The 23,366-nt window shown below is 39.5% G+C and overlaps 1 protein-coding gene across 1 annotated transcript in view; it reads right to left on the reverse strand.

The window, feature by feature from the left end:
* Nucleotides 1–8,497: 8,497 nt before the first annotated feature.
* The window catches only part of ATG14 (autophagy related 14), a 63,206-nt gene continuing 48,337 nt past the window's right edge, over nt 8,498–23,366 (reverse strand). Inside the window, 12 exon segments of the mRNA XM_043989447.1 lie at nt 8,498–11,257; nt 11,259–11,366; nt 11,368–11,403; nt 11,405–11,492; nt 14,505–14,590; nt 14,682–14,710; nt 14,713–14,771; nt 15,503–15,560; nt 15,563–15,619; nt 18,401–18,473; nt 18,475–18,548; nt 18,551–18,630. Of these exon segments, the coding sequence (XP_043845382.1) occupies nt 11,183–11,257; nt 11,259–11,366; nt 11,368–11,403; nt 11,405–11,492; nt 14,505–14,590; nt 14,682–14,710; nt 14,713–14,771; nt 15,503–15,560; nt 15,563–15,619; nt 18,401–18,473; nt 18,475–18,548; nt 18,551–18,630 (823 nt within the window). The 3' untranslated portion in view covers nt 8,498–11,182.

Genomic DNA, 23,366 nt, shown 5'->3' on the forward strand with positions numbered 1-23,366 from the left:
AAGGACTGTGGTTGTCAAGGCTTCAGGGAGAAAGTATGCATGTTTAAAATAATAAATTGGAGAAAATTAACATCACCTTTTTTCAACTTTTTTTTTTTTTTTTGGTGAGGCAATTGGGGTTGTGACTTGCCCAGGGTCACACAGCTAGTAAGTGTTAAGTGTCTGAGGCCGGATTTGAATTCAGGTCCTCCTGAATCCAAGGCCAGTGCTCTATCCACTGTGCCACCTAGCTGCCCCAACATCACTTTTTACCTTTTAAATCCCATCATTTCTTCATGACATCCTAATAACACATTCTGCAGGATGCTTTTAAGGCAGTTACTGATGAGATCAAAGCAGAAGTAATAGGCAGTGGAGAATGCGAAATGTATTGGAGGTTTTAAGGTTCAATAGTCTAGGGACAGCTCTGGGGTGGTAGAGTCCTGGCTTTTAAATTAGAAGACCTGTGTTCATATCCTGCCTTGACTAGATACTCTACTGTCTGCACAACCTTGAACAGATAATTACTTCATTTATGAAATGGGTTGCTACTTATTCCTCCCTTGCCTACCTCATAGAGCTGTTGGGTTAATGAAATGAAAAACTTCTCTGTTTCAGGCCTCAAATGAGAACAAATAGAAAGAAGCATCGTCATAGAGTGCAATGTCAGTTGTCACCTTTGAATGAATCAACAGCAGCCGAGGATTGCCAAAAAACACACCCCTGAAGTTTCTGAAACCCCACTAAATAGGGCAGAGGCACATGACGCTTATTTTACCCCACAATACTATGGCTGTAATTGATATGATTTGAAAAGACCATTAGATCCTTTTGCTATTAGTACACTGCACCAGATACATACCTGGAATCCTAGAGAAAAATAGGAGGCGTGTGACTTCCCTTCCTGTTACCACAATCCTTGTTAAAATTCTCATGCTATTAAGGCAAGAAAAGCCCCCCAAAAGGAACATTTTAAACCAACCCTGTGCAGATGGCTTGCTCTTAATTTAGAGCAGGGGTTCTTAATTTGGAGTCTGTGGATCCTTAAGAAGAGTCTGAATTTGTATGGGGGAAGTGCTATCTTTCTTTTCACTAACCTTTAACAAAATTCAACATTTCCTCCAATATGAAGGTAGGACAAAATTTCTCCTAGCTGTAGTGGTGTTTTAAAATTTTGCTAACTGACCAAAAAGGTTAACTAAATCTATTAAATTGGCTGCTTTCGGGCAGCTAGGTGGCGCAGTGGATAGAGCACCGGCCTCAGACACTTAACACTTACTAGCTGTGTGACCCTGGGCAAGTCACTTAACCCTAATTGCCTCACTTAAAAAAAAATGGCTGCTTTCTCTTCCGTAAGGATTTTTTTTCTCCCCCACCATGTTTTAAACCCCCAAGAAGGGCTGCTCTGTTTTTTATTTGGAATGTATTGTGAGAGGATTGAAAGTGCAAAGGGAATCTTAAAGGTGATAAATAAAAATTGACTGGCTGGTTAGTTCTTGATTTCAAAAGCAATTACTGACATGACCAAACTCTTTGACGGTGGAAAACAAGGGATAATAAAAGGGTATTCTTTTTTCCCCATCTAATTTTCATTTGGAATTAACTCCTAAGACATTAACATCTGTGTCTCAGGTCATGCAAAGGATGTTGTCCTCAGATGTCTCCCGTATGACTGTTTTCAAGGCTGTTCCTGAATAATCCTGCAAGGTTGCCAGCTTCTCTGTACATTCAGACTGACTGCATGTCTTTCTAGACCTGCACAAGGAAGAGCCTGAGGTATATCCATTTATTGCCCCCCCCAAATTTCCTTTTATATCCATAAATTACTAGCCTCACATTTCCTCTGAGGTTGAACTTTATTTTCATTTTAACTTCTCTCCATTATTCTACCCTCCCTCTTGAGTTCTTTATCCCTGTGTTCACCTGATTCCCTTTGAATTTAATGTATTTCTTCTATACCAGATTCTGTATGTTCAACTCTCCTTTGTTCAGTTAAGTGAGATTGTTGTGATGCTAGTCTCTCTTGGCCCCTTTTCCATAGTTGTATACTCTCCTCATGGGACAGCTAGGTTGCACAATGGATAAAGCGCTGACCCTAAAGTCAGGAGGACCTGAGTTCAAATCTCAGCTCACATACTAGCAGTATGACACTGGACAAGTCATACACACACACACACACACACACACACACACACACACACACACACACACATACATATATCTTGTCACTGAACATAGATGGCTGTAGAGGAGAGAGTGAGGTTGGTGACCTTGCACAGCCCTCCCTTACTTAAATCTAATTCACTGCAAGTCATGGCATCACCCTGATGTCTTGGTCCTCTTTGAGAAAGAAGGACAAGGGGGCAGCTAGGTGGCTCAGTGGATAAAGCTCCAGCCCTGGAGTCAGGAGGACCTGAGTTCAAATTTGACCTCAGACACTTGACACTTGCTAGCTGTGTGACCCTGGGCAAGTCACTTAACCCTCATTGCCCCTCAAAAAAAAAACAAAAAAAAAAAGAGAAAGAAGGACAAACAGGTAAATACTCTGCTCATACACCCTATTATGAGAAATAGTACATTTCTTTCCCTTTTGCCTGATTTTTTCTAACATATTCCTTGTCTTTTGTGTCTCATTTAACTCCCTGGGTGACCCCTGAAGATGATAGGACTCCAAAGGGATACTGGTATCTCCTCCTCTATTTGAATGTAAATATTTGATCACAATTTGACCTCTTAAATTTCTCAAATTTATCATCTGTATTTTCATTTTCAAGCTTTTTCTAAAGTCTGGTCTTTTCATGAGGAATGTCTAAGTCTTCTATTAAAAATCTATTTAGGGAAAAAAATCCATTTAGGGAGCAGCTAGGTGGCGCAGTGGATAAAGCACCAGCCCTGGATTCAGGAGGACCTGAGTTCAAATTCGTCCTCAGACACTTGACACTTACTAGCTGTGTGACCCTGGGCAAGTCACTTAACCCTCCCTGCCCTGCAAAAAAAAAAAATTAAAATTAATTTTTAAAAATCCATTTAGGGGCAGAGGGGTTCATGTATCATCACTTCATTTCTCACCTGACTGGCTGCACTGCTGCACTGCCCTGGGAATTACTGACTGCATCATTTCCTTTGAAACTCATTACTGGGATAACCTCATCAGCCTGCAAGATCAACCTTGGTACTCTACCTTTTCTGCCTCTCTGAGTGGAAGAACCCATTTAATAGAAGGTCTCAGCTCAGACATCTCATTTCTCATCTGGTTGTACCACTTTGGGACTTCTCGATCCTGCCTCATATGGGGTACCTTCCCTGGTGACCTGCTCCTTCCCTGCCTTCAACTCTTCAGCTTCCTTTTGTGTTTTGTCTTTTCCCCATTAGATTGTAAGATCCTGGAGGCAAGGACTATTTTTATTTTTTCATATTTGTATCTTTGCACAGTACCTAAGAGTAGACCCTTAAATGTTTATTGACTATTGATTGAGTTATATGAGCAATTTATCCTCTAATCCTTTGTAATTATGTATAATTATCATTGTTATTCTTAGTGACTTAGTCTGATTTTTAGTGATCCTATTTGGCATTTTCTTGGCAAAGATATTGGAGTGGCTTGCCATTTCCTTCCCCAGATCATTTGACAGATGAGGAAACCGAGGCAAACAGAGTTAAGTGACTTGTCCAAGGTCACAAAGCTACTAAATGTCTGAGGCTTGATTTGAACTCACAAAAATGAATCTTCTTGACTCAAGGTCTGAACTCTATCCACTCACTGTGTCACCTAGCTGCCTCTAATCTTTTATCATTGATCAGTTGTTTGTTTCTCTTAATTTCTGCATTTGAACTTCAAAATTTTTGTGCAGTTTTGATCTTTTCATCAAGAATGCTTGAAGAAAAAAAAAAGAATGCTTGGAATCACAACTCTGAAAAATTCAATCCATCTACAGAGAAAGAACCGATGGCACCTGAATACAGAAGGAAGCATATTTTCTTGTTGTTGTTAGTTCCTTTTTCTAAAGTTTTTTGTCTGCTAGGTTTTGAATTGCTTGAGTTCCTAAGGAGGGAATAGGGAGGAAGGATGAGAATTTGGAACACAAAGTTTGTTTGTTTGTTTTTTGGTGGGGCAATGAGGGTTAAGTGACACACAACTAGTAAGTGTTAAGTGTCTGAGGCCAGATTTGAACTCAGGTACTCCTGAATCCAGGGCCGGTGCTCTATCCACTGCACCATCTAGCTTCCCCAAACACCAAGTTTTAAAAATTGATGTTACGATTAGTTTTTACACGTAAGGTGGGGAAAATTCTAAATAAATAAACAAAAAAAAGAGAATGTTTGGAATTCCTCTTTCATTAAAGATGCATTTTTCTCCCCAATTGGATTATACTCCATTTTGCTGGGTAAGTTAGTTTTGGCCATAAGTTTTTATCTTTTGCTGTTTAAAATATTGTATTCCAAGCTCTCCACACCTTTATGGTTATGGCTGCTAACTGTGATCCTGACTCTGACTTCTCAGTACTTGAATTCTTTCTTTCTAACTGATTGTGTTATTTTTTTTCTTTGACCTGGAACTTCTGAATTTTGGCTATTTTGTTCCTGGGAGACTTCTCTCCACCACCCTCCCCCCCCCCCCAAGGAGGTGAATGATCTATTCTTACTATTTCCACTTTGTCCTATGAGATTGAGGCAGTTTTCTTTTAAGACTTCTCTAAATATAGCATCTAAGTGATAGATATTCCTGTTTTCATAATAGCTTTTTATGGTAGGGTTAACTTTTTGTTTCTTCTCATTGTTCCCATCTACTTTCTGGCTTCAGAGTTTATGTTGGGCCAAGCACTGTGCACTTCAGGAGGGAAAGTCTGGGCTGGTCCTGCTGCTTTCTTGGAGTATTAAATATTATGTTCAGGCTCTCAGAGACAGCTCAGATTGGAAACCTGCAACCTTTCAGTGCAAAATACAATTATTGCCACATTCTGCAAGTTCCTGACCTGGATTTGAGTCTTATGCAACATTAGATTGCTGCTGCTGGGGGGCAGCTAGGTGGCACAGTGGATAAAACACCTGCCCTGGATTCAGGAGGACCTGAGTTCAAATTCGGTCTCAGACACTTGACACTTACTAGCTGTGTGACCCTGGGCAAGTCACTTGACCCTCATTGCCCCACAAAGAAAAGAAAAAAAGAAAAAGAGATTGCTGCTGTTGAACCCAGTCCCTATCAGGCAGCTAGAAAGCTTCCCTTGAGTCTAAGATTCCTGCCCTGGTTATTCCTCTGCAGGCTTCAGACCTGGCTAGACACTCCACCTATGGGTCCCAGTCACACTTGCATTTGTTTCCGAACTTACTTCCTTGCTCGGGGATCTAAGATTACTTATTCCAGAATGTCAAATCTGAGTACAGGTTCCTTCCTCAGACCACCCTTGATCCGTGGCCCAGGCCTGGGTAGTGTAAGACAGAGCTGCCGGTTGGCTGGTGTTCTCAGACCCTGTGGTGCCTTGGTATAGGTCTAAGACAGAACCTTGTCTTGCCTGGAAACATAAACTCAACCTGTGCTAGAATCTTAAACATTCTGCTCCCCCAGGTAGACACTATCCACAGGGTCCACAGACCTTTTTGTCTTCCTGTGCCGACCTGGGCACTGGCTAGAAAAATGACTGACTTTTCCTTGAATTCCCCCATTAAGATTTGGTTGCTGTGTGGCCCTGGGCAAGTCACTTAACCCCAATTGCCTCACCAAAAAAAAAAAAAAAAAAAAAAGAAAGATTTGGTTGTTTGTATTTCTCAATCTGGAGTTTCCTGCATTTTTACTTACTACTCCACCATCTGGCTCCATTCTCATGCTATATTTCTTGTTTGTCTGTTAGAGTCACTGAGTTCTGTTCTCTTCATTGATTTTTATGAGAGTCCACTGCTTGGGTAAAGATTTGCAACTTTTGTTTGAAGCTAATCCCCTTCTCGGTTTCCCCTCAAGAGTTATTTTCACCTTTTATCTTTTGCTTTGAGGTGTTCTTGTAGTCCTTGTTCCAAACTACTTTTCCCCCTGAGGCCAGAGCTCAGTAGTGGCACTATGTATATACATAAATATATATATATATACATATATATATTATGTGTGTGTGTGTGTATAAATAAAATGTAACATATATAATTTATATATATATATATATATATATATATATGTCATAATAGCACCTACCTTGTTGTATTAAATATTTGTAGGGCTTAGCACAGTGCCTGATATATAGTTAAGTGCTTAATAAATCCATCCTTTCTTCCTCCTTCCCTCTTTTCTGACAGGATCTGTCTAATGCCCTCAGTCCCCACACTTCCTTTTTGTAAAGTAGCAGTCTTAGACTAGCTGAAGGCACTTACTGGCGGTTTCTGTTTGCATTTCTTGATCATTATTCAACCCCATGCCCTTTTTAGATGTTTGTTGGATTATATGTGGGAGAACTAGGTTCCTCTTCCCAACTTTCACATTGCCATTTTCAGTGAAAGTCAGCAAATTTGTGGTTTGGGGTTTTTTTTGTTTTTTGTTTTTTTTAGTAAGAGTTTTCATATTTTGGGGGGCAGATAACCGAGGGAAGAGCTCATGGGGAGTCATTACCTATGTCAGTTCTTAGAGCAACCTCTGTACCAGTTCTTACAGCTGGGGCCAAATGGAGACCCTTGGAGTTACCAAAGATAACCCATGTATTGACACCAAACAATGCCAGGTCCCAGATGAGTGCCTAATTATGGAAACGAGAGCCGATTCTTGACACCAATTTCTCTTCCAGCGATGCCATGTGACAACTGTCTTGCTGTTCACAGCAACTATTCTTGACCCCCTCAATGTGGTGGACCAAGTCACTAGGCTTTGGTGTTGGTGTGATTGAAGAAAGAAAAATCCAAAGTCCAGCCTTGATTAGTCAGGTTCTTAGGCACGAGTGGAAGGGGAAAATGATATGACTCCCAGACATACCAAAACAAAAACCAGAACCCCAAAACTTCAATTCCCCAGTACAGCAAGCATTAGGGATAGGCACCACAATAACACATATCCTACCTACTGAGCTGGAAGTGTTTAGTGAACAGGTAGGTCTCTGCTAGAAATTAATTATAACTTCCTGTCCCAGCCCAATGTTCTGCCTCTTCTGCTAGATCAAAGGGGCTCTGCCTAATTCAGATCTAACTCATGAGGATTGTGCTTTGTCTGGTTCACCAACAGGTCAAGCCTGATGTGAAGGCATATGCATACCTGACCTTCCATCCATCAATCTAGTAATGAAAGCTACCTTAAGGGATTGAGATTTTTGCAAGGCCTTCTGGTTGGCTGAACTGTAAGCCCGATTACTGGCAGAGAGAGCCCTGAGGGATGTAGTAGATAAAATCTTCATCTATATTGATTCCTGAGCCAGCAGTGAAGGAACTGGACCTACCTAAAAAAAAAAGTATTTCCCTTTGGAGTCAGAACAATGGGGGAACATTTACCCATTACCCATGCCCTTTTTTTTTTTTTTTTGTGAGGCAATTGGGGTTAAGTGACTTGCCTAGGGTCACACAGCTACTAAGTGTAAAGTGTCCTGAGGCCAGATTTGAACTCAGGTCCTCTGAATCCAGGGGCCAGTGCTCTAATCCACTGTGCCACCTAGCTGCCCCACCCATGCCGTCTTATGTATAGAATTGTGAGGCATGCTGGCACTCATCAAGACATCATAAATGCTCTGTTCAACTGAACAATCAGGTTGATGCCCTAACCAGGAATGATAGAGGTTGGGTAATGGGTCCACTGCCAGTATGGATGTGGGGGCTGTGATCCCACTAACAAATAATCTGCCCAATGGCTTCCTTGGGCCAATTGCAACATCTACCTATAGTGTTTGTGGTTCTCACCTGTGTTTGACTAGTAAAATTAGCCCTCTTCTCCCACCTCAGGGCAATGGGCTGTCCCTTGCAAATGTCACCTTTGTCATCACACCTATACCAGGAGTGGGTCTCCACCCTCCCACAAGCTAGGATTAATGTGGAATCTGGATCTAACCAGTTTCTTGCATTTGGTTTCAGAAGACATAATAGATATGGACACATTTCTGGCTTACCCCTCTCCAGCCCTTCCTAATTTTAGTCCATGTGGAACTGCCCAGTTTTCAAGGTCCATACATCTCAGGGGAAATAGGTTAGGTCTTCCACAATTGTTCTGAGAACTCCTGCCCACAAAGGGCTTTGGAGAGCTCTTTTTTTTTTTTGGGGGGCAGGGCAATGGGGGGTTAAGTGACTTGCCCAGGGTCACACAGCTAGTGAGTGTCAAGTGTCTGAGGCCAGATTTGAACTCAGGTACTCCTGAATCCAGGGCCGGTGCTTTATCCACTGTGGAGAGCTCTTAACTACATAATCATGTATAGTTAACCCTTAAAACAAATACTATGGAGTTTACCAAATTTCATTCTAATCCTTATTGCCCATTGTATCTCAATAGAAAGAATGGTCAGGCCTTGAAAAAGAACAAATACCTAGGCAGAATACGATTTAGATTATTGCAATAATACTATATAAGTTTAGAAAACTTTGTGCTTAGTTGTAATTAGTTTGGAAGTTGCAAAGTAAACGGTAATTCCTATATTATGATACTGTAAAAGAGCTTTCATTACTTTTTTGGGGTTTTTAGCAAAAAGTCATTTAGTGTTCTTTTCTCATAATCACCTCTAAATGAACCAGTCAATCACACTCAATATTGACACTCCATTTTTATTCCCTGTTAACTTACACATGTGCAAAACATTTTAAAAATTATATATTCTATTACAAAAAAATTTCTCAAACACAGCCCATTTCAAACAACCTTTTTGGTGTCTGTGGATTTTACTATTACATTGTTTCAATAAATGATTTTAAAATGGAAAACATGACACATACCAAGTTCTATGGCTTTTCATTTTAAAAAATACCAGCTTCAATTTTTAATAAACTGTTTACAAATTTTTTTGCACCTCATAAGACAAGATTTAGAGAAGCAAGAAGAAGGGTAGGGGAAAAAAAAAAACCAGTGGTTAAAATGTGTAATTAAGAGAATGCTTATGTGGGGATCCAATGCAAAATAATAATAAAAAAAAAAATCTCAGAAGTGAGAGCCTGACAAGCAGGTGCTCAATGAACACCAAAGGATCAGATTATCTCTAACTATGTAAAGTGCTTCTAGTTAACAGTAACAACAAAAAACCCTCAGTTTTAAAAATTTTGCTGATTGCTCTAAGGGTATAAGATCAATCATTTTCCTACAGCCTTACTTATCTCATTCATGGTCTCACTGTAGGCTCAATGGAGAGTCAACTTCCTTTCCAAACTCCACCGAGTAGCTGATCCTCCACTGGTTCTAGCTGATCCTCCACTGGTTCTAATTTAGTCCATCCCTTCTGTTCAGAAGCTTTCTGATTCCCATCTAACAAGATTAAATGTCCTTTGGCTTTTTGTTTGTTTTTTTAAGTAAGTCTACCATTGCCATTTGCTATGGGGGAAAAAAAAAAGAGCAGACCCCAAATCACGGAGTTCTGGCATAAACCATATAAAAATACCCAGAAACTCCCTAGGATGACAGTCTCAGAAAGGTCACTGAGACTTATCTCCTAGACGGAAGTGAATTATAGCACACCCTGGGTTTTTCTACCAAGTGTTAGTAACATCGACATTAGGAAAAAAATCATGCATCTCATCCTCTTGTTTGGAGGCAAAATACCACTATTATATATATATATATCCCCCCCTTAGCCCCTGAAAAGAACGGAAATGGGAAGAGCAAACCTCAAAATTAATTCTGAGGCATCTTGGCCTAACCACACCAGAAAACTGAAAAGACAATGATGTCAGTTAGGTATTTTCATGGGATTTTTTTTCCTTGTGTATTAAAAATCTAAAAACTACATATACATTTGTCAATAAAGGCTTTTCCTTACCAGTCTCCTCAACAGATTGTCATGGAGAGAATGACAAGACAATCTCATTGGAAAAAAAAAAATCTCTTGTTCTGAGAATATTTTAAATTTGCTTTCCCCATGATGGAGAAAAAAAAAATCTCAGTGTTCTGAAGGATAAACTTTGAATTTCTGAAGTCTCACTGAGCAAAAATAGCATCTTCAAAGCATAAAGATTTCTAGAAACTGACAAGTGGGATGGCTCTCCTTGGGAGCACTTGCCATCGATTATATCACTGAAAAATGACTCTTGCAGTGGAAGAAACCACCAGCGTGACCACCTAATTAAGGGGCCTTTTAGCTAGTGCACAAACTAGCAGAACCCACTACTAACAAAAAATGACTTGAATTTCAAAACACGAGCAGTGAGGCCAGCAGCAATTCAATTCTTAGCTAGCCAGTGGAGCTTAAACAACTACATATAAATAGAAAATAGATTTTTTTAAAAATCCTAGAACATATTGCAAGTGTCTACTATCTCTTCTGTCTGTGGCTATGGGTCCTAAAGAAAATAAATCCGTGTTTTCTTTGGTGTGTGGGTAGTAAAGGAAAGACAACAACCAAGTGCTCTCTGTTACATAAAATTTCTGATAATCTGAGAAAGCAGCACAAATGAACTCATTTCAATTTTTTAAAAAAAGGGTAATTTATGATAACCAAACTAAAAGCATCAGTATTCTAAATTAACACATTAGCTCTCTTTGTACAAAATATGTGGACACAAAAACTAGCAGTTATGTTAAAAAATGTTTAAATTGTGAGTTTTCATCAATAAAGAATGACTTTAAAACATGTGCGAGTATAGTCATTTCTCTACATATTAATGAGAAGGTATCAGAACTTTCTGTTACTACTTTTTAAAACTAGAGTTCTGAGAACTACTGTCCTCCGTATTGTGAATAAAACAGAAACAGTGTTTTCAAGTTCCAAAATTCCTTTTCTCCTGTGATAAGAGCCCCAATTTATCCCTCAATACAGAAAAACTGGCCACTTGTGCAAGGTCCATCATCTTCAATGCTTACCCAAGGATACGTAGGTTGTGAAGTAGGTCATAAGGGGTGGATTTACCTAATTTACAAAATGTTATCATCACAGTCAATCTTTGTAAATAAAAATGTTTAACTTTAATAAATGTTGTTGAATTGATTCTGCTTTTAAAAAATTAGTTTATTTATTTATTTTTTGTTCCAGGCACTACTTAACCAAATAGTAAAACTACACATTGTGGGAGAGAAATTTTCACTATGCAAATATATCACTGTCTCTGATGCTGGCTAGCGATGTCCCGTGTAAGCCTTGAACCATGATGTCACAGAGGCTGCAGCAGAGGAGATCATCCCCCCGGCACTAACTGCTAGCCACCGGCTGGGACACCTGCGTGCTATGACTCTGTAGCACCTCGACTGGCTGGAAGGAATATCAACAAAACCTGGGGCTCGGCAGATTCTCCCAGTCTGTTTCCTAGGTCAGTCTCTTCATCACTTATATGCTCATCTTCCACTCTCATCTGTTTCTCCAGCAGCTGCAGATCCAAGAATTCCATGGAATCCTTCAAGATCAGCACTGACTTCAAAGGGCCCAGACCTGTGGGAACAGAGGGAAAGATATCCCTTTAGCACAGCTCCTGGAAAACGCGCAACAGCACACTTTCTATATGTAATTTTACTTATGTGGGAAATTAGAAAAAACTATGTAATAACTTTATATTCTCTTGTATTGGTTCCCCAATTTTTAAAAAAATTTGTGGTTTTTTCTTTTTTTTTTTCAGGGCATTGAGGGTCAAGTGACTTGCCCAGGGTCAGACAGCTAGTTAAGTATCAGTGTCTGCGGCTGGATTTGAACTCAGATCCTCCTGAATGCAAGCCAGTGCTTTAAAACACTGCGCCACCTAGCTGCCCCTGTTCCCCAATTTTTTAACTGAGTTTTTAACTGGTTTGCACATTTCACCCAAGTGACAAACAAAAACCTTATCTGATTCAGTTCTACTCAACAACTTTTTTTTTTTTGAAGAGGATGAGGCAAGGAAGGTGATACCTCTACTGATGAGTAATACCAGTAACATACAGAGTGGCCTGGAGCACTGGAACATTAAGTGACTTGCAAGATGGTCACACAGACAGTTATCTATCAGGGGCTAGACTTTAATGCAGGTGGGCCCTCTATCCATTAAGCAACACTGCTGCTTATATTTTATAACAAATAATGATGGTTCAGGTATAGATATCTCTGAGATGTGAAGCAGATTTGAGGGGTGAGAGGAAAGGAAGTGGGGGCAATGGATAGAAGTGGCTCTTTTTTTTTTTTAAAGAATTTTGGCTGTGAAAATTAGGAGAGATTTAGGAAGATCTTGAAGTAGGATCTAGTGTGTGTTTTTTTCAGGGTGGAGAAGACATGAGTATGTTTGTAGGTAGCAAGTGGGGAAGGAGCCAATAGATAGGGAGACAGACAAGAAGGCTGTGGGAAGGGATAAGATGAAAGCTATATGTAGATGGTTGGCATTGGTAAAAAGAGAGGAGGAATCACCTCATCAGAGACGGGGGTAATTAATGTACAAAGGCTGATATGCCAAGTAAATATACTTGAAAACTTTTCAATACTCCTGTCCACACTTTTCTAGTTTTTTTTTTTTAATGAACGGTGTGTCATAAGGCAAAATATTAGAATTATTCTAGTACTTAAGACATTTGGTTTATTTCAATTCCTTATTTAATTCTTTGTAGGTTTTTAGACCCAACAGAAATAGATTATCATTTTCTTGAATTTTCTGAAAGTATTTTTTGCCATAGCGCAGGAACAGAAGACAAAAAAGATTTATTTTCTTTGAGATGTAACAAGTCTTTTGAGAGGCTGTCTCACTCATCAATACAGTCCAACTATAAAATTTTAATTAAAAAAAAAAAAAGACCAAGAAAACTTAAACTAGCCATTCCAACTCTTATGGGAAAAATACATAATTACTTACTAAAATCTAATTACATTTCTTTTGTATTACACCATTACCTTATGGATGAAGAAACTAGTATCATGAGAGACTAGGCAACTTCCAAACAGAAAATGTCTCGTACAACCAAGGCTAGTTCCAAATTCTCGCTCTTTCTTTGTGACTCATGACTTAAGGTCACTTCTGAACTAGCCTTGGGTTTACTGAAATGGTAGGTTAATCTTGACTGGTATTACTAATCATATAGGGAGATGGGAGAAGAGATTTCCTTAGTGAGGCCTATCCTATTTTAGATAGCTCTAATTATTAAGGATTTTTTCCTTATTCCAAGCCTTAATCCTCCTCTTAGCAATGGGTAGAAACCCATTATTCAAGTTCTATTTCCTGGGGTCTAACAACCCCTCTTCCACATGACAGCCGTTATAAATACTTGAAGGCATCCATCATATCTCCTTGTCTTCCTTAAGGTAAATATCACCAGTCCCTTCCACTCATTCTTGTACAGCATGGCTTCCAAACCTTAATGTGTCCTAATTTGTTAACATCCTTCCTAAATTGTGCACCAGAACTAAGTACCCAATGTGATCTGAACAAGAGAGTCAAATTAGTTAATAAGCATTTATTAGTGCTTACTATATGTTAGGCACTATGCTAAGTGCTGGAGATACAAATACAAGAAAAAAACCATAATCTCGGTCCTCAAAGAACTTATTTTCTAATGGGAGATAATACATAATAGGGAGCTATGGGCAAGGGGAGGACTTGAGCAAGGGCATAACAGAGACAACCTGGAGAATGAAAGATGGCTGCTCTGGATCCTTCCTTAAAACTGAGGTTCCAGGAAGAACTTACCAGTGAGAGAAAGGAACCACAGAAAACAGAGGGACAAGGCAGCTAAGGCATGGTGTAAAGACCAAAGAATGAAAAATGGCTGTCCTGAATCCATCCTCATTAGAGTGTTCTAGATTCTATGCCTCTCTTATGCCTCCAAAGATGACATTAGCTTTTTTGGGCTGCATGTCACATTGTGAATTACCCTGAACTTTTTAAGAATTACTGTCTAGGTTCATGCAACCACTATCATACTAACAAGGCTGACTTTTTAAAACTCAAGTGTATGACTTATTGATTTCACCTTATTAATTCACTTCATTGTTCTAATTTGCTGAGATGGTCTTAGATGCTCTTTGACCCAATAGTATTATCTTTACTAGAGTCTACAAGGATGAAAAACCTTTTCAACCCGAAGCCCTATGCTATAGATTTCCATATCCATCCAAATGTTCCAGAAGGGCAAAATTAAAAAGAATTCCATCTTTTTTTTTTCATGGTCTGCATCCTTTCAGAAAGAGATTTTCAAGTGAGTAATGGCCTGAAAAACATCAGGGCAAGGCTACATAGAAGGAGTAGCCAAGGTAGTAACCACAGTGGCATCAGGTAGAATGAAACAGAAGAACCCAGTGGGGGCTAAACTTGAACACTACATGGCCCGAATGTGAATGACTCACACGAATTTTACTCTTGAGCAGACTGGGTTGGAAGAGATTTCAGTTTAACTAATCTCCTTAATTTGGCAAAACTGAACCTAGAAGTTTTTACAAATGGGACAGACTTTGACCTTGGTGTACAGGTAAAAAGGAACATCATTTTCTTACCTGCCCAAGTGTTCAGTGTCTGGGCTGACCAGGTACTTTAGATTCCTGAGTGTATGTAGTGGGTGCAATAGGTCTAAATTTACGTGCTAGAAAAAGCAATACAAAGAAGAAAAATGAGTATCTGCGAACTCTGCCACCCCATGGTCAGAGGTCACTCCACAAACACAGTTTCTATACCTGAGAAAAGCAGAGGTAAAGAATGTTGCATTCAACTTCTTGACTGCACGAGTAAACTTCCGCCGGCTGAGATTCTCTCCACAAAACTCACTGTAAAACAGAGAGGATGAGTATAGCCATAGCACCTTCTCAAAACAAAATGACTATTTTGATTCAATCAGAAATTATCAAGGTTCGCAAAAGCGCATATCACACAAACCCAGCTGCCACAGAGACCTTGGAAAGACCTTCGCTTAAAAAGGCCAAGGTCTCCCACTGCATCTGAGGGTCATCTCCAGTCATCCTGACTCTATGTCTTGCCATTTATGACTTTGCTCAGCTCTGCCTCATTTAAATCCAATTCACTTGCAAGTCAAGAGCATCATTCTTCTGTGTCATTGTCCTCTTTGAGAACAAAGGATGGACAAGCCAACAACCCTGTGTTCTTTCCTTAGAACTACATTTTCTGTTCCTTGAACATTTTGAAAAATTTTCTGAATTCTTACTTGAGAAGCTATATACCCTGAATGAAAGCATGTCTCAACTTTACATAGTATGTTCATGATATTATTTTTCTATTTTAGATATACTATTTTTTCTTAAGCAGAGGACTATCTGTATTCTCCTTAACCATTTATGTGTATGAGGTGTACACTGATTCTTCCATATGACCAGTTCATTATTCTAGAACACCATATCTCACAATTTCTTAGACCACATGCAAGATGTATGAGATGAAAATTTATAATCTTACTTGCATAAGAGGTTACAACATTGAAACTGTATATGACGCCATAACAAATAACAGTCTATCAGACATCATCCAAACTCAAATTACTTGCCTGTTACATAATTTTTTGGGAAGATTTACATCAAGTATATGAGACAAATTGTTCACAACTGAGTTGCATAGCACAGGGCAGCACTGATGGTGTAGGCAGGGTTATTATGTTCCATGTCTAAAGCATAAAGAAGACAACAGGGAGGGGAGGAAAGCAGAAGTTGATTAAATCTGGCATTCATTACTTCTATACTGTCACTTATGATATAGATGGTTGTGTTTTACTGCCTAACCCGTAACAATCTTGTGACTAGAGGATATAGTTCCATTGATCAGGCTGATTTGCTTTGGTCCAAACCTGGAATTTACCTCCTACCATATGAGTCAGTGGCTACTCTGTCACTTAAGAGTCCTAGAGAGGGGGCAGCTAGATGGCGCAGTGGATAGAGCACCGGCCCAGGAGTCAGGAGTACCTGATTCAAATCTGACCTCAGACACTTAACACACTAACTGTGTGACCCTGGGGCAAGTCACTTAACCCCAATTGCCTCACTTAAAAAAAAAAAAGTGTCCTAGAGAGCTGTCCAGGCACACTTAGAGGTTTAGTGATCTGACCAGGGTCATATGAAATATTGGTGTGGGGGGGGGGGAGGTGAACATGTAGCTAGGAGGGCTCAGTGGATAGTGTCAGGCCAAGAGTTGAGAAGATTCATCTTCATGAGTTCAAATTCAACCTCAGAAACTTACCAGCTGTGTGACCCTGGGCAAGTCACTCTACCCTGTTTGCCTCAGTTTCTTCATCTGTAAAATGACTGGAAAAGGAAATGCCAAGCCACTCTAGTATCTTTGTCAAGAAATCTCCAAATGGGGTCACTAAGAGTAGGACACAGTTGAAATGACTGAACAACAAGTGGATATCAAGTCTCCACTATTCATGCCACCTTGGACTGATGACTGATTGTTAGTTAATAAATAGTTATTGAAATGGCTGCTGTAAAATTTGAGTGGACCTGATTCTTTGATCGAGGATAACTATGCTCCAGACACTGTTCCAGGTAGGTCCTAGGGATACAAATTCACTGAATGAATAATCCCTATTGCCATGAGCTTGTGTTCTAACAGGGAAACAACAAAGACCCAGGTAACCATATACAGAACCAGCGCTAAGGGCTTAAAGCTACACTAAAGACTTTGAGGACACCCTGCAGAGAGACCACAAATTCAAATGAGGAGTTAGAGAGCAGTTCTTTGAAGGAGGAAACCAGTCACCGAAGGAACTATTCAAGGCTTCACACAGAAAGTAATCATTTTAAGTTTGCAAAGCATTTTATAATATTTTACATGATATCACAACCACTTTGTGAGGTAGTGCTGTTTTGAGCCTCATTTTATGCATTTAAATAGTTTGGTCACAAGGACTCTTAAGTGCCCCTGAGATAATGAGACAGTCCATTCTTAGAAGGTATTTCATTCGAACTAACTTATAATCATTTAAGTATAGAGTAGTTCTTTTTATTTCTTTTTAATAGCTATCATTTATAAAGAGCTTACTATGTGCTGGGGACTTTGCACTTATGCTTATATTTTTTTTTTTGCGGGCAATGGGGTTAAGTGACTTGCCCAGGGTCACACAGCTAGTAAGTGTCGTGTCTGAGGCCGGATTTGAACTCAGGTACTCCTGAATCCAGGGCCGGTGCTTTATCCACTGCGCCACCCTAGCCGCCCCTATGCTAATAATTATCTCATCTGATCTTTATAATAACCCTGGGAGGTAGGTACTGTTATCACCCCCACTTTACAGATGAGGAAAATGAAGCAAAAAGAAGTGAAGTGACTTGCCCAGGGTCACAAAGCTAGTGTCTGAGGCTGGATATGAACTCAGGTTTCCTGACTCCAAGCCTAGGGTGCTATCATTGTATCTTTTTACTCAACATTCTCAGGTAAAAATCATTTGAGGATAGCATTGAGGGGAGCACTGGCTCTTTACGTCCCCCAGAATTTTCTAAGAAGACAGCATGGAGAAAGTGTTGGATTTGGAGTCAGGAACACCTGGTCAGACACTTACAAGCTGTGGTGACCATGGGCAACTGACTTAAATTCTCAGGGCCTGTTTCCCATCTATCAAATGGGGAGAGTAGGAGTACCCAAGCTCTTCCAGGGCTATGGTGAAGCTCTAAGGCCACAGAGAACACATAAATGTAGAAAAGCACTGTGTAAGCCCCCAAACACTCTATATATGGCAGCAGTTCTCTTATTGTAGGAGGAGGCTTCAAGGTTCCAGAAAAGCCACAAGGCACATAATAGCAGGGCTGTGGTGACGACTGGTCCTAATGCCCAGCCTTGCCTTCAGCTTATGCTCCCTTACTCTCCTCTTCATTGCTGTTTTCTACCATTTTTAACCTGTCAAACTATCTTACCCTGTGGTCAGACACTTGTAATGTCTGCCGGGCAGGACTTGAACTCAGATTTTCCTGAGTCCAAATTCAGCATTTTTTTTCACCATGTCCATCACCTTAGAAATATGCTTAGGGAAGTGGAAAATCTCATGGCCTTTTCTATTCTTTTAGTGAGAATAGGAAATGAAGGATAGCAACACAGTGAATTTCAAATACTGAGATCTTTCTTTAAAAAAAAAAAAAAACAAACCCAAAACAGCAACCGCCAAAAAATTCTCTCACTGGGCAGAGCATGTGTTCTTTTTTCTAAAGGGCTAGAATTTTCGTTTGTATTTTTAATTTTTTGCCTACCAAGGAGATTGCTGGACTTTAAAAAGAGATAAAAAATTAATAATGACATCCTCAATATAGTTTTAGCTCCACTTTTGACCTATTTCATAATTTGCTACCTTAACAGAGCAAAAAGCTACATAATAAAACAAATACATTTTTTCTTCAGATTAAACAGTTTGTAACTTTTAGAATTATTAAAGTTTGTCCAAGAGACCATTTTGTTTCTTTACCAGTCCCTGTGTTGTTTTTTTTCTCTTCTACCCAGTTGTAGTAAGCAGAATAGTCTCCTTTGTTAGGGAGAGACTAATCCATGCCCTGCAATGCTAATGCTTGTATCTCCATTGTGGTCATCACAAACCCATCTCCCAGAGAGATAGTAGTCCTCCTGGCTTCGGCAAGCTTGCTCACAGTGCTGGAGGTCATGGCAGTGTCACTCTCTGAAGCAATATCTGCAGGGTCCCTGAAAATTAGGAAAAGCACATGTTGGACAACTAATATGGAAAGATGTTTTGCATGACTGAGCATGAATAACAGGTCAAACTGCTTACTGTCACAGGGAGGGACAGAATTTGGAACTCAAAATTTTAAAAAATGTTTAAAATTGTTTTACATGTAATTGGGGGAAAAAATAGTGTTTTAAAAAAGGATATATGCTGGGGCAGCTAGGTGGCGTAGTGGATAGAGCACCAGCCCTGGAGTCAAGAGGACCTGAGTTCAAATCTGGCCTCAGACACTTAACACTTACTAGCTGTGTGACCCGGGCAAGTCACTTAACCCCAATTGCCTCACAAAAACAAAACAAACAAAAAAAAAAATAGAAGGATATATGCTGGAACATTTAAACATCTACAACAGTACTTGAAAATGATTAATTTCCACTTTTCAATCTTTGAGTTATAAACAATTATTTCAAATTCCATAGTGTTTTATTACTACTTTCTCAACTTTTGGATAGGCTATCAAATTTTAAGTACACATAAATATCTTAAAAAGAGAGGAGAACTTATAATTCTGATAACTGAACAGATAGATTTACCCATACTTGTATACTGGGGGTAGGGGTAGCTTTTATGTTAAGGTAGAGGATCCTAACTGTGAGGATCCTACTTGACATAACTTTTTCTGATAAGGAGTATTGTTTGTTTTGGGGGGTTTTTTAAGTATCAAAAGTGTCAAAAATTGTGAAAGAAGTACAACCTAAACTGTATGTTTAACTACCAATGTCTACCATATGCCAGCAAATTGGATATATAAATTCATAAAGATGTAAAAAAATTAGAATCTGAATAATGAAAGATTCCCTTATCAGGATTAAGAAAACTGCTTTAAGAGTAGGAGCTATCCCCCAATTGAGAAATGGTCAAAGGGTATGAACAGGCAGTTTTCATATGAAGAAATCAAAACTATCTATTTGCCATATAAAAAAATGCTCTAAAACGCTATTGATTAGAGAAATGCAAATTAAAATATCTCTGAGGTACTACACCTCACACCTATCAGATTGGCTAATATGACAAAAAAGGAAAATAAAAAATGGTGAGGGTGTGAAAAAAATTGAAACACTAATGCATTGTTAGTGGAGCTGTGAACTGACCCAACCATTCTAGAAAGCAATTTGAAATTATGCCCAAAGGGCTATGGGACTCTGCATACCCTTTGACCCAATAATAAGTAGTAGGAGCAAGTCTTGATATAAAGAGCCTTCAACAGGAAGCAGTTACAGGTAAAGCAGTATAATGAGAACTTTAATTTATAGAGATGCTGAATCTCAAGGATTAACCTTAGGATGATCATAAGCATGGGGGAACTAGGTATGACTGGATCACAGAATCTTGTATCTACAGCTAGAAAGGGAACCTTAGTAGTCAACTGGTCAACTTCCTCATTTTGCAGATGTGGAAGGGAGGCCAGAAGGATAAAGTGACTTGCCCTTGGTGATAGAGGTAGTAAGTGGCAGGGCTTGGTTTTGAACCCCAGTACTCTGACTCTATCTTTATCACACTAAATACATCAAAGTAAAAAAGAGGGAAGGAAGGTAAGAAAACTGGGGCAGGCCTAGTGACTGAAGTTGGAAAGAAGTTTTAGAACCTCTTAGCAATGATTTCCATGCCTCTGGGTAGAATGCATTCATTATGATCAAGGTATGCATTTGCAGAAGAGGAAAGTTCATATTGGATCTGCTTGGAGGGAGGTAAAGAAAGACATGGCCAAGGAAACTATGAAGGGAACTGATTGGAGGTAATGTTTAAATTATATAGATCCCTGAAAGAATGAACCACATGGTCCTAGACTGTCTCCTTCCATGAATTCCCATACAAATTGTTAATAGTTCTACCAAATTTTTATTGACTTTTTTTCTTTCTTTTCTTTTTTTTTTTTGGTGTGGGCCATTGGGGTTAAGTGACTTGCCCAGGGTCACACTGCTAGTGTCAAGTGGTCTGAGTTGGGATTTGAACTCGGTCCTCCTGAATCCAGGCCTGTGCTTTAGCCACTATCCATCTAGCTGCCCCTCTATCGAATTTTTAAATCCTAAAGCATATTACCCAGTCCTTCTGAGGTCATAACCACAGGGAGGTAGATTAAAGCTTAAAACCAAACAAAATCCAAAACACCATTTAAGATTAGCAGACTCCATCCAAAAAAAAAGAAAGAAAGTAGGGGCAGCTGATTGGTACAGTGGACAGAGCACTGGCCCTGGAGTCATGAGTACCTGAGTTCAAATCCGACCTCAGACACTTAACACTTACTAGCTGTGTGACCCTGGGCAAGTCACCTTAACCCCCAATTGCCTCTCCAAAAAAAAGAAAAAGAAAAGGATTAGCAGACTCCTAAAATCAGCACAGAGACAGTCTAATTCTAAAGAAATAAAGGCAGAACTAGGCTATTGCTTTAAGGATATCCCTAAAAACAAAATCTGTAAGGTTATTTCCATGTCTTAACATTCCAAGATCCAGACCAGAGTTTATATGTAGGTAAATACCCTTTGGTGGAAATTTTTGTTTCGTTCAGTTGTTTCAGTTGTTGTCTGACTCTCTGTGACCCCATTTGGGGTTTTCTTGACAAAGACACTGGAATGGTTTGCCATAAATACAGGAGTAATGTAAGGATGTTCAATCTTGCCCCTCATTCCCTCTCACAAAGTTCTAGAAATTTGAATGCCAGATTTAATCAAATGCAGTAAGAAGGACATTTGTAGATCTCAAATTATACTGTAAAATTCCCCTGCTAGGCATATAACCCAGTGGCCGGTGACAAAAAGAAAGCCTCTATATGTACAGATGGTGTTTTCACCTGGTTGTCTGCATGCTGTCTCTCCCACTAGACTAGGGGCCTCTTTGAGAGCAGGTCCTGTCTTTTACCTTTCTTTGGTTCCTCAGCACTTAGCCCAGTGCCCAGCATTTAGCAGGTACATAATAAATACATGTTTGCTGACTGTCTGACAACAATGTCAAAGCTTGCAGAGAAGTTAGGAAGGATGCACATCAAGAAAAGGCCACTACTTCAGATTTGGAGAGTAAGAGATGACTGGTGATTTGGACAGAGTAGCTTCAAATGAATGATGAGGCTGGAATCCAGATTGCAGGAGATTCTTCAAGAGAGTGAGAGGAGAAAAAGTGGAGGCACCAAATTGTAGATAGTTCTCTCAGGCTAGCCAAGTAAGGGAGGAGAAATAAAGGATGACAACCTACTGGTATTCAGTCAGATCAAGTGAGGGTTTTTTAAGGAATGAGGAGACATGAATGTATCTGTAGGCAGTAGAGAATTAGCTAGTAGGGAGGGACTGAACATTTAGGGAGTGGGAATGAGAGAGGGATCAATCTTCTGGAGCGAATGGGGTGGAAAAGGAATAAGAGTGCTTGTGGAAGGGTCTGCCTTTAGCAGCAGGGCTACTTCAGATGAGACAGGTTAAGGAAGAGACTGGAGATAACTGGGAGGGAAGAAGAGAGAATTGAATGATTTCAGTTTTTTCAGTAAAGTATGATTCTGGGTCCTTTGTTGAGAGGGCTGGGGTCAGGGATGAGGTGGAAGCCTTGAGGAGGAATGAAATGTCTGGAATAGTATCTGTGGTAAGTGAGCAATGGGATCTTCTATTACTATTGTTCAGTTGTGACCCTGTAGACACAAGGCATCAATACTATTTGTGGAGTTTTCTTGGTAAAGATACTGGGGTGGTTTGCCATTTCCTTCTCCAAGAGATTTAGGAAAAGAGGTTAAGTGACTTGCCCAGGGTCACGCAGCTAGTGTCTAAGGCCAAATTTGAACCTGGGTCTTCCTGACTACAGGCCCAGCTCTTTTCCACTGATCCACCTACTGCCTCTTATTAGGGAACTGTAAAAAAAAAGTCAGGCTGGCAAAAAAAGAATAACAACAATTTTTGAAAGAAGTATGGGAGGGACAGATCTACTAGTGCACTTCTAGTTGATCTGTGATTAGTCTAACCATTCCAGAAAGTAATTTGGAAGTAATCCCACAGTCATGAAACTGATATATATCCTTTATACCCCACAACATACCTACTAGGCATATATGCCAAAGAGAGCAAAGTCAGAGGAAAAGGATCCATGTGTATAATATATTTATAACAATCTTTTCATTGTGACAAACAACTAGAAAATGGGTGCCAGTTAACTGGAAAATTGCTAAATGATTTATGGTAATATAGTGTAGTGGAATTTTACTATACTTATAATAAATTATGAAAAGGAGCAGATTCGGAGAAACTTGGGAAGACTAGTTAATACAAGTCTAATACTGACAGAAAAGTCAATGAGCAAAAGCAGGAAAACAATTTACACTATGACCACAACACTATAAAGGAAAACAAATTTGAAAGACTATAGAACCACAATCATAATTTCAGAAGTCAGATAATGAATCATTCCCATATTTTTGGCAGACAGTGGATGAACTAGATAGAAGTACAGAACAGACCTACATTTTCAGCCATGGGTAAAATTCAGGGGTTTTCAAGACTGTTCTCATGGTTATATAGGAGGACTTTTTCTTTCCTAGGGGGATAAGGTGGGAAGAGTTGGGGGGGTAATGATACTAAAAAAAAGGAAAAAGTTTAAAAAAACCCACGGATCCATAAATCATTAAGGGGGCAGAGACAAGCTTAGCAGGTTTGGCACTACCTTATGAAATCTGAATGAGACAAAAACAACCCAAGATGTATGAGGGGGAAAAAACCTTATA

Source organism: Dromiciops gliroides, chromosome 2, assembly GCF_019393635.1.
Source record: "Dromiciops gliroides isolate mDroGli1 chromosome 2, mDroGli1.pri, whole genome shotgun sequence".
NCBI classification, from domain to species: Eukaryota; Metazoa; Chordata; class Mammalia; order Microbiotheria; family Microbiotheriidae; genus Dromiciops; species Dromiciops gliroides.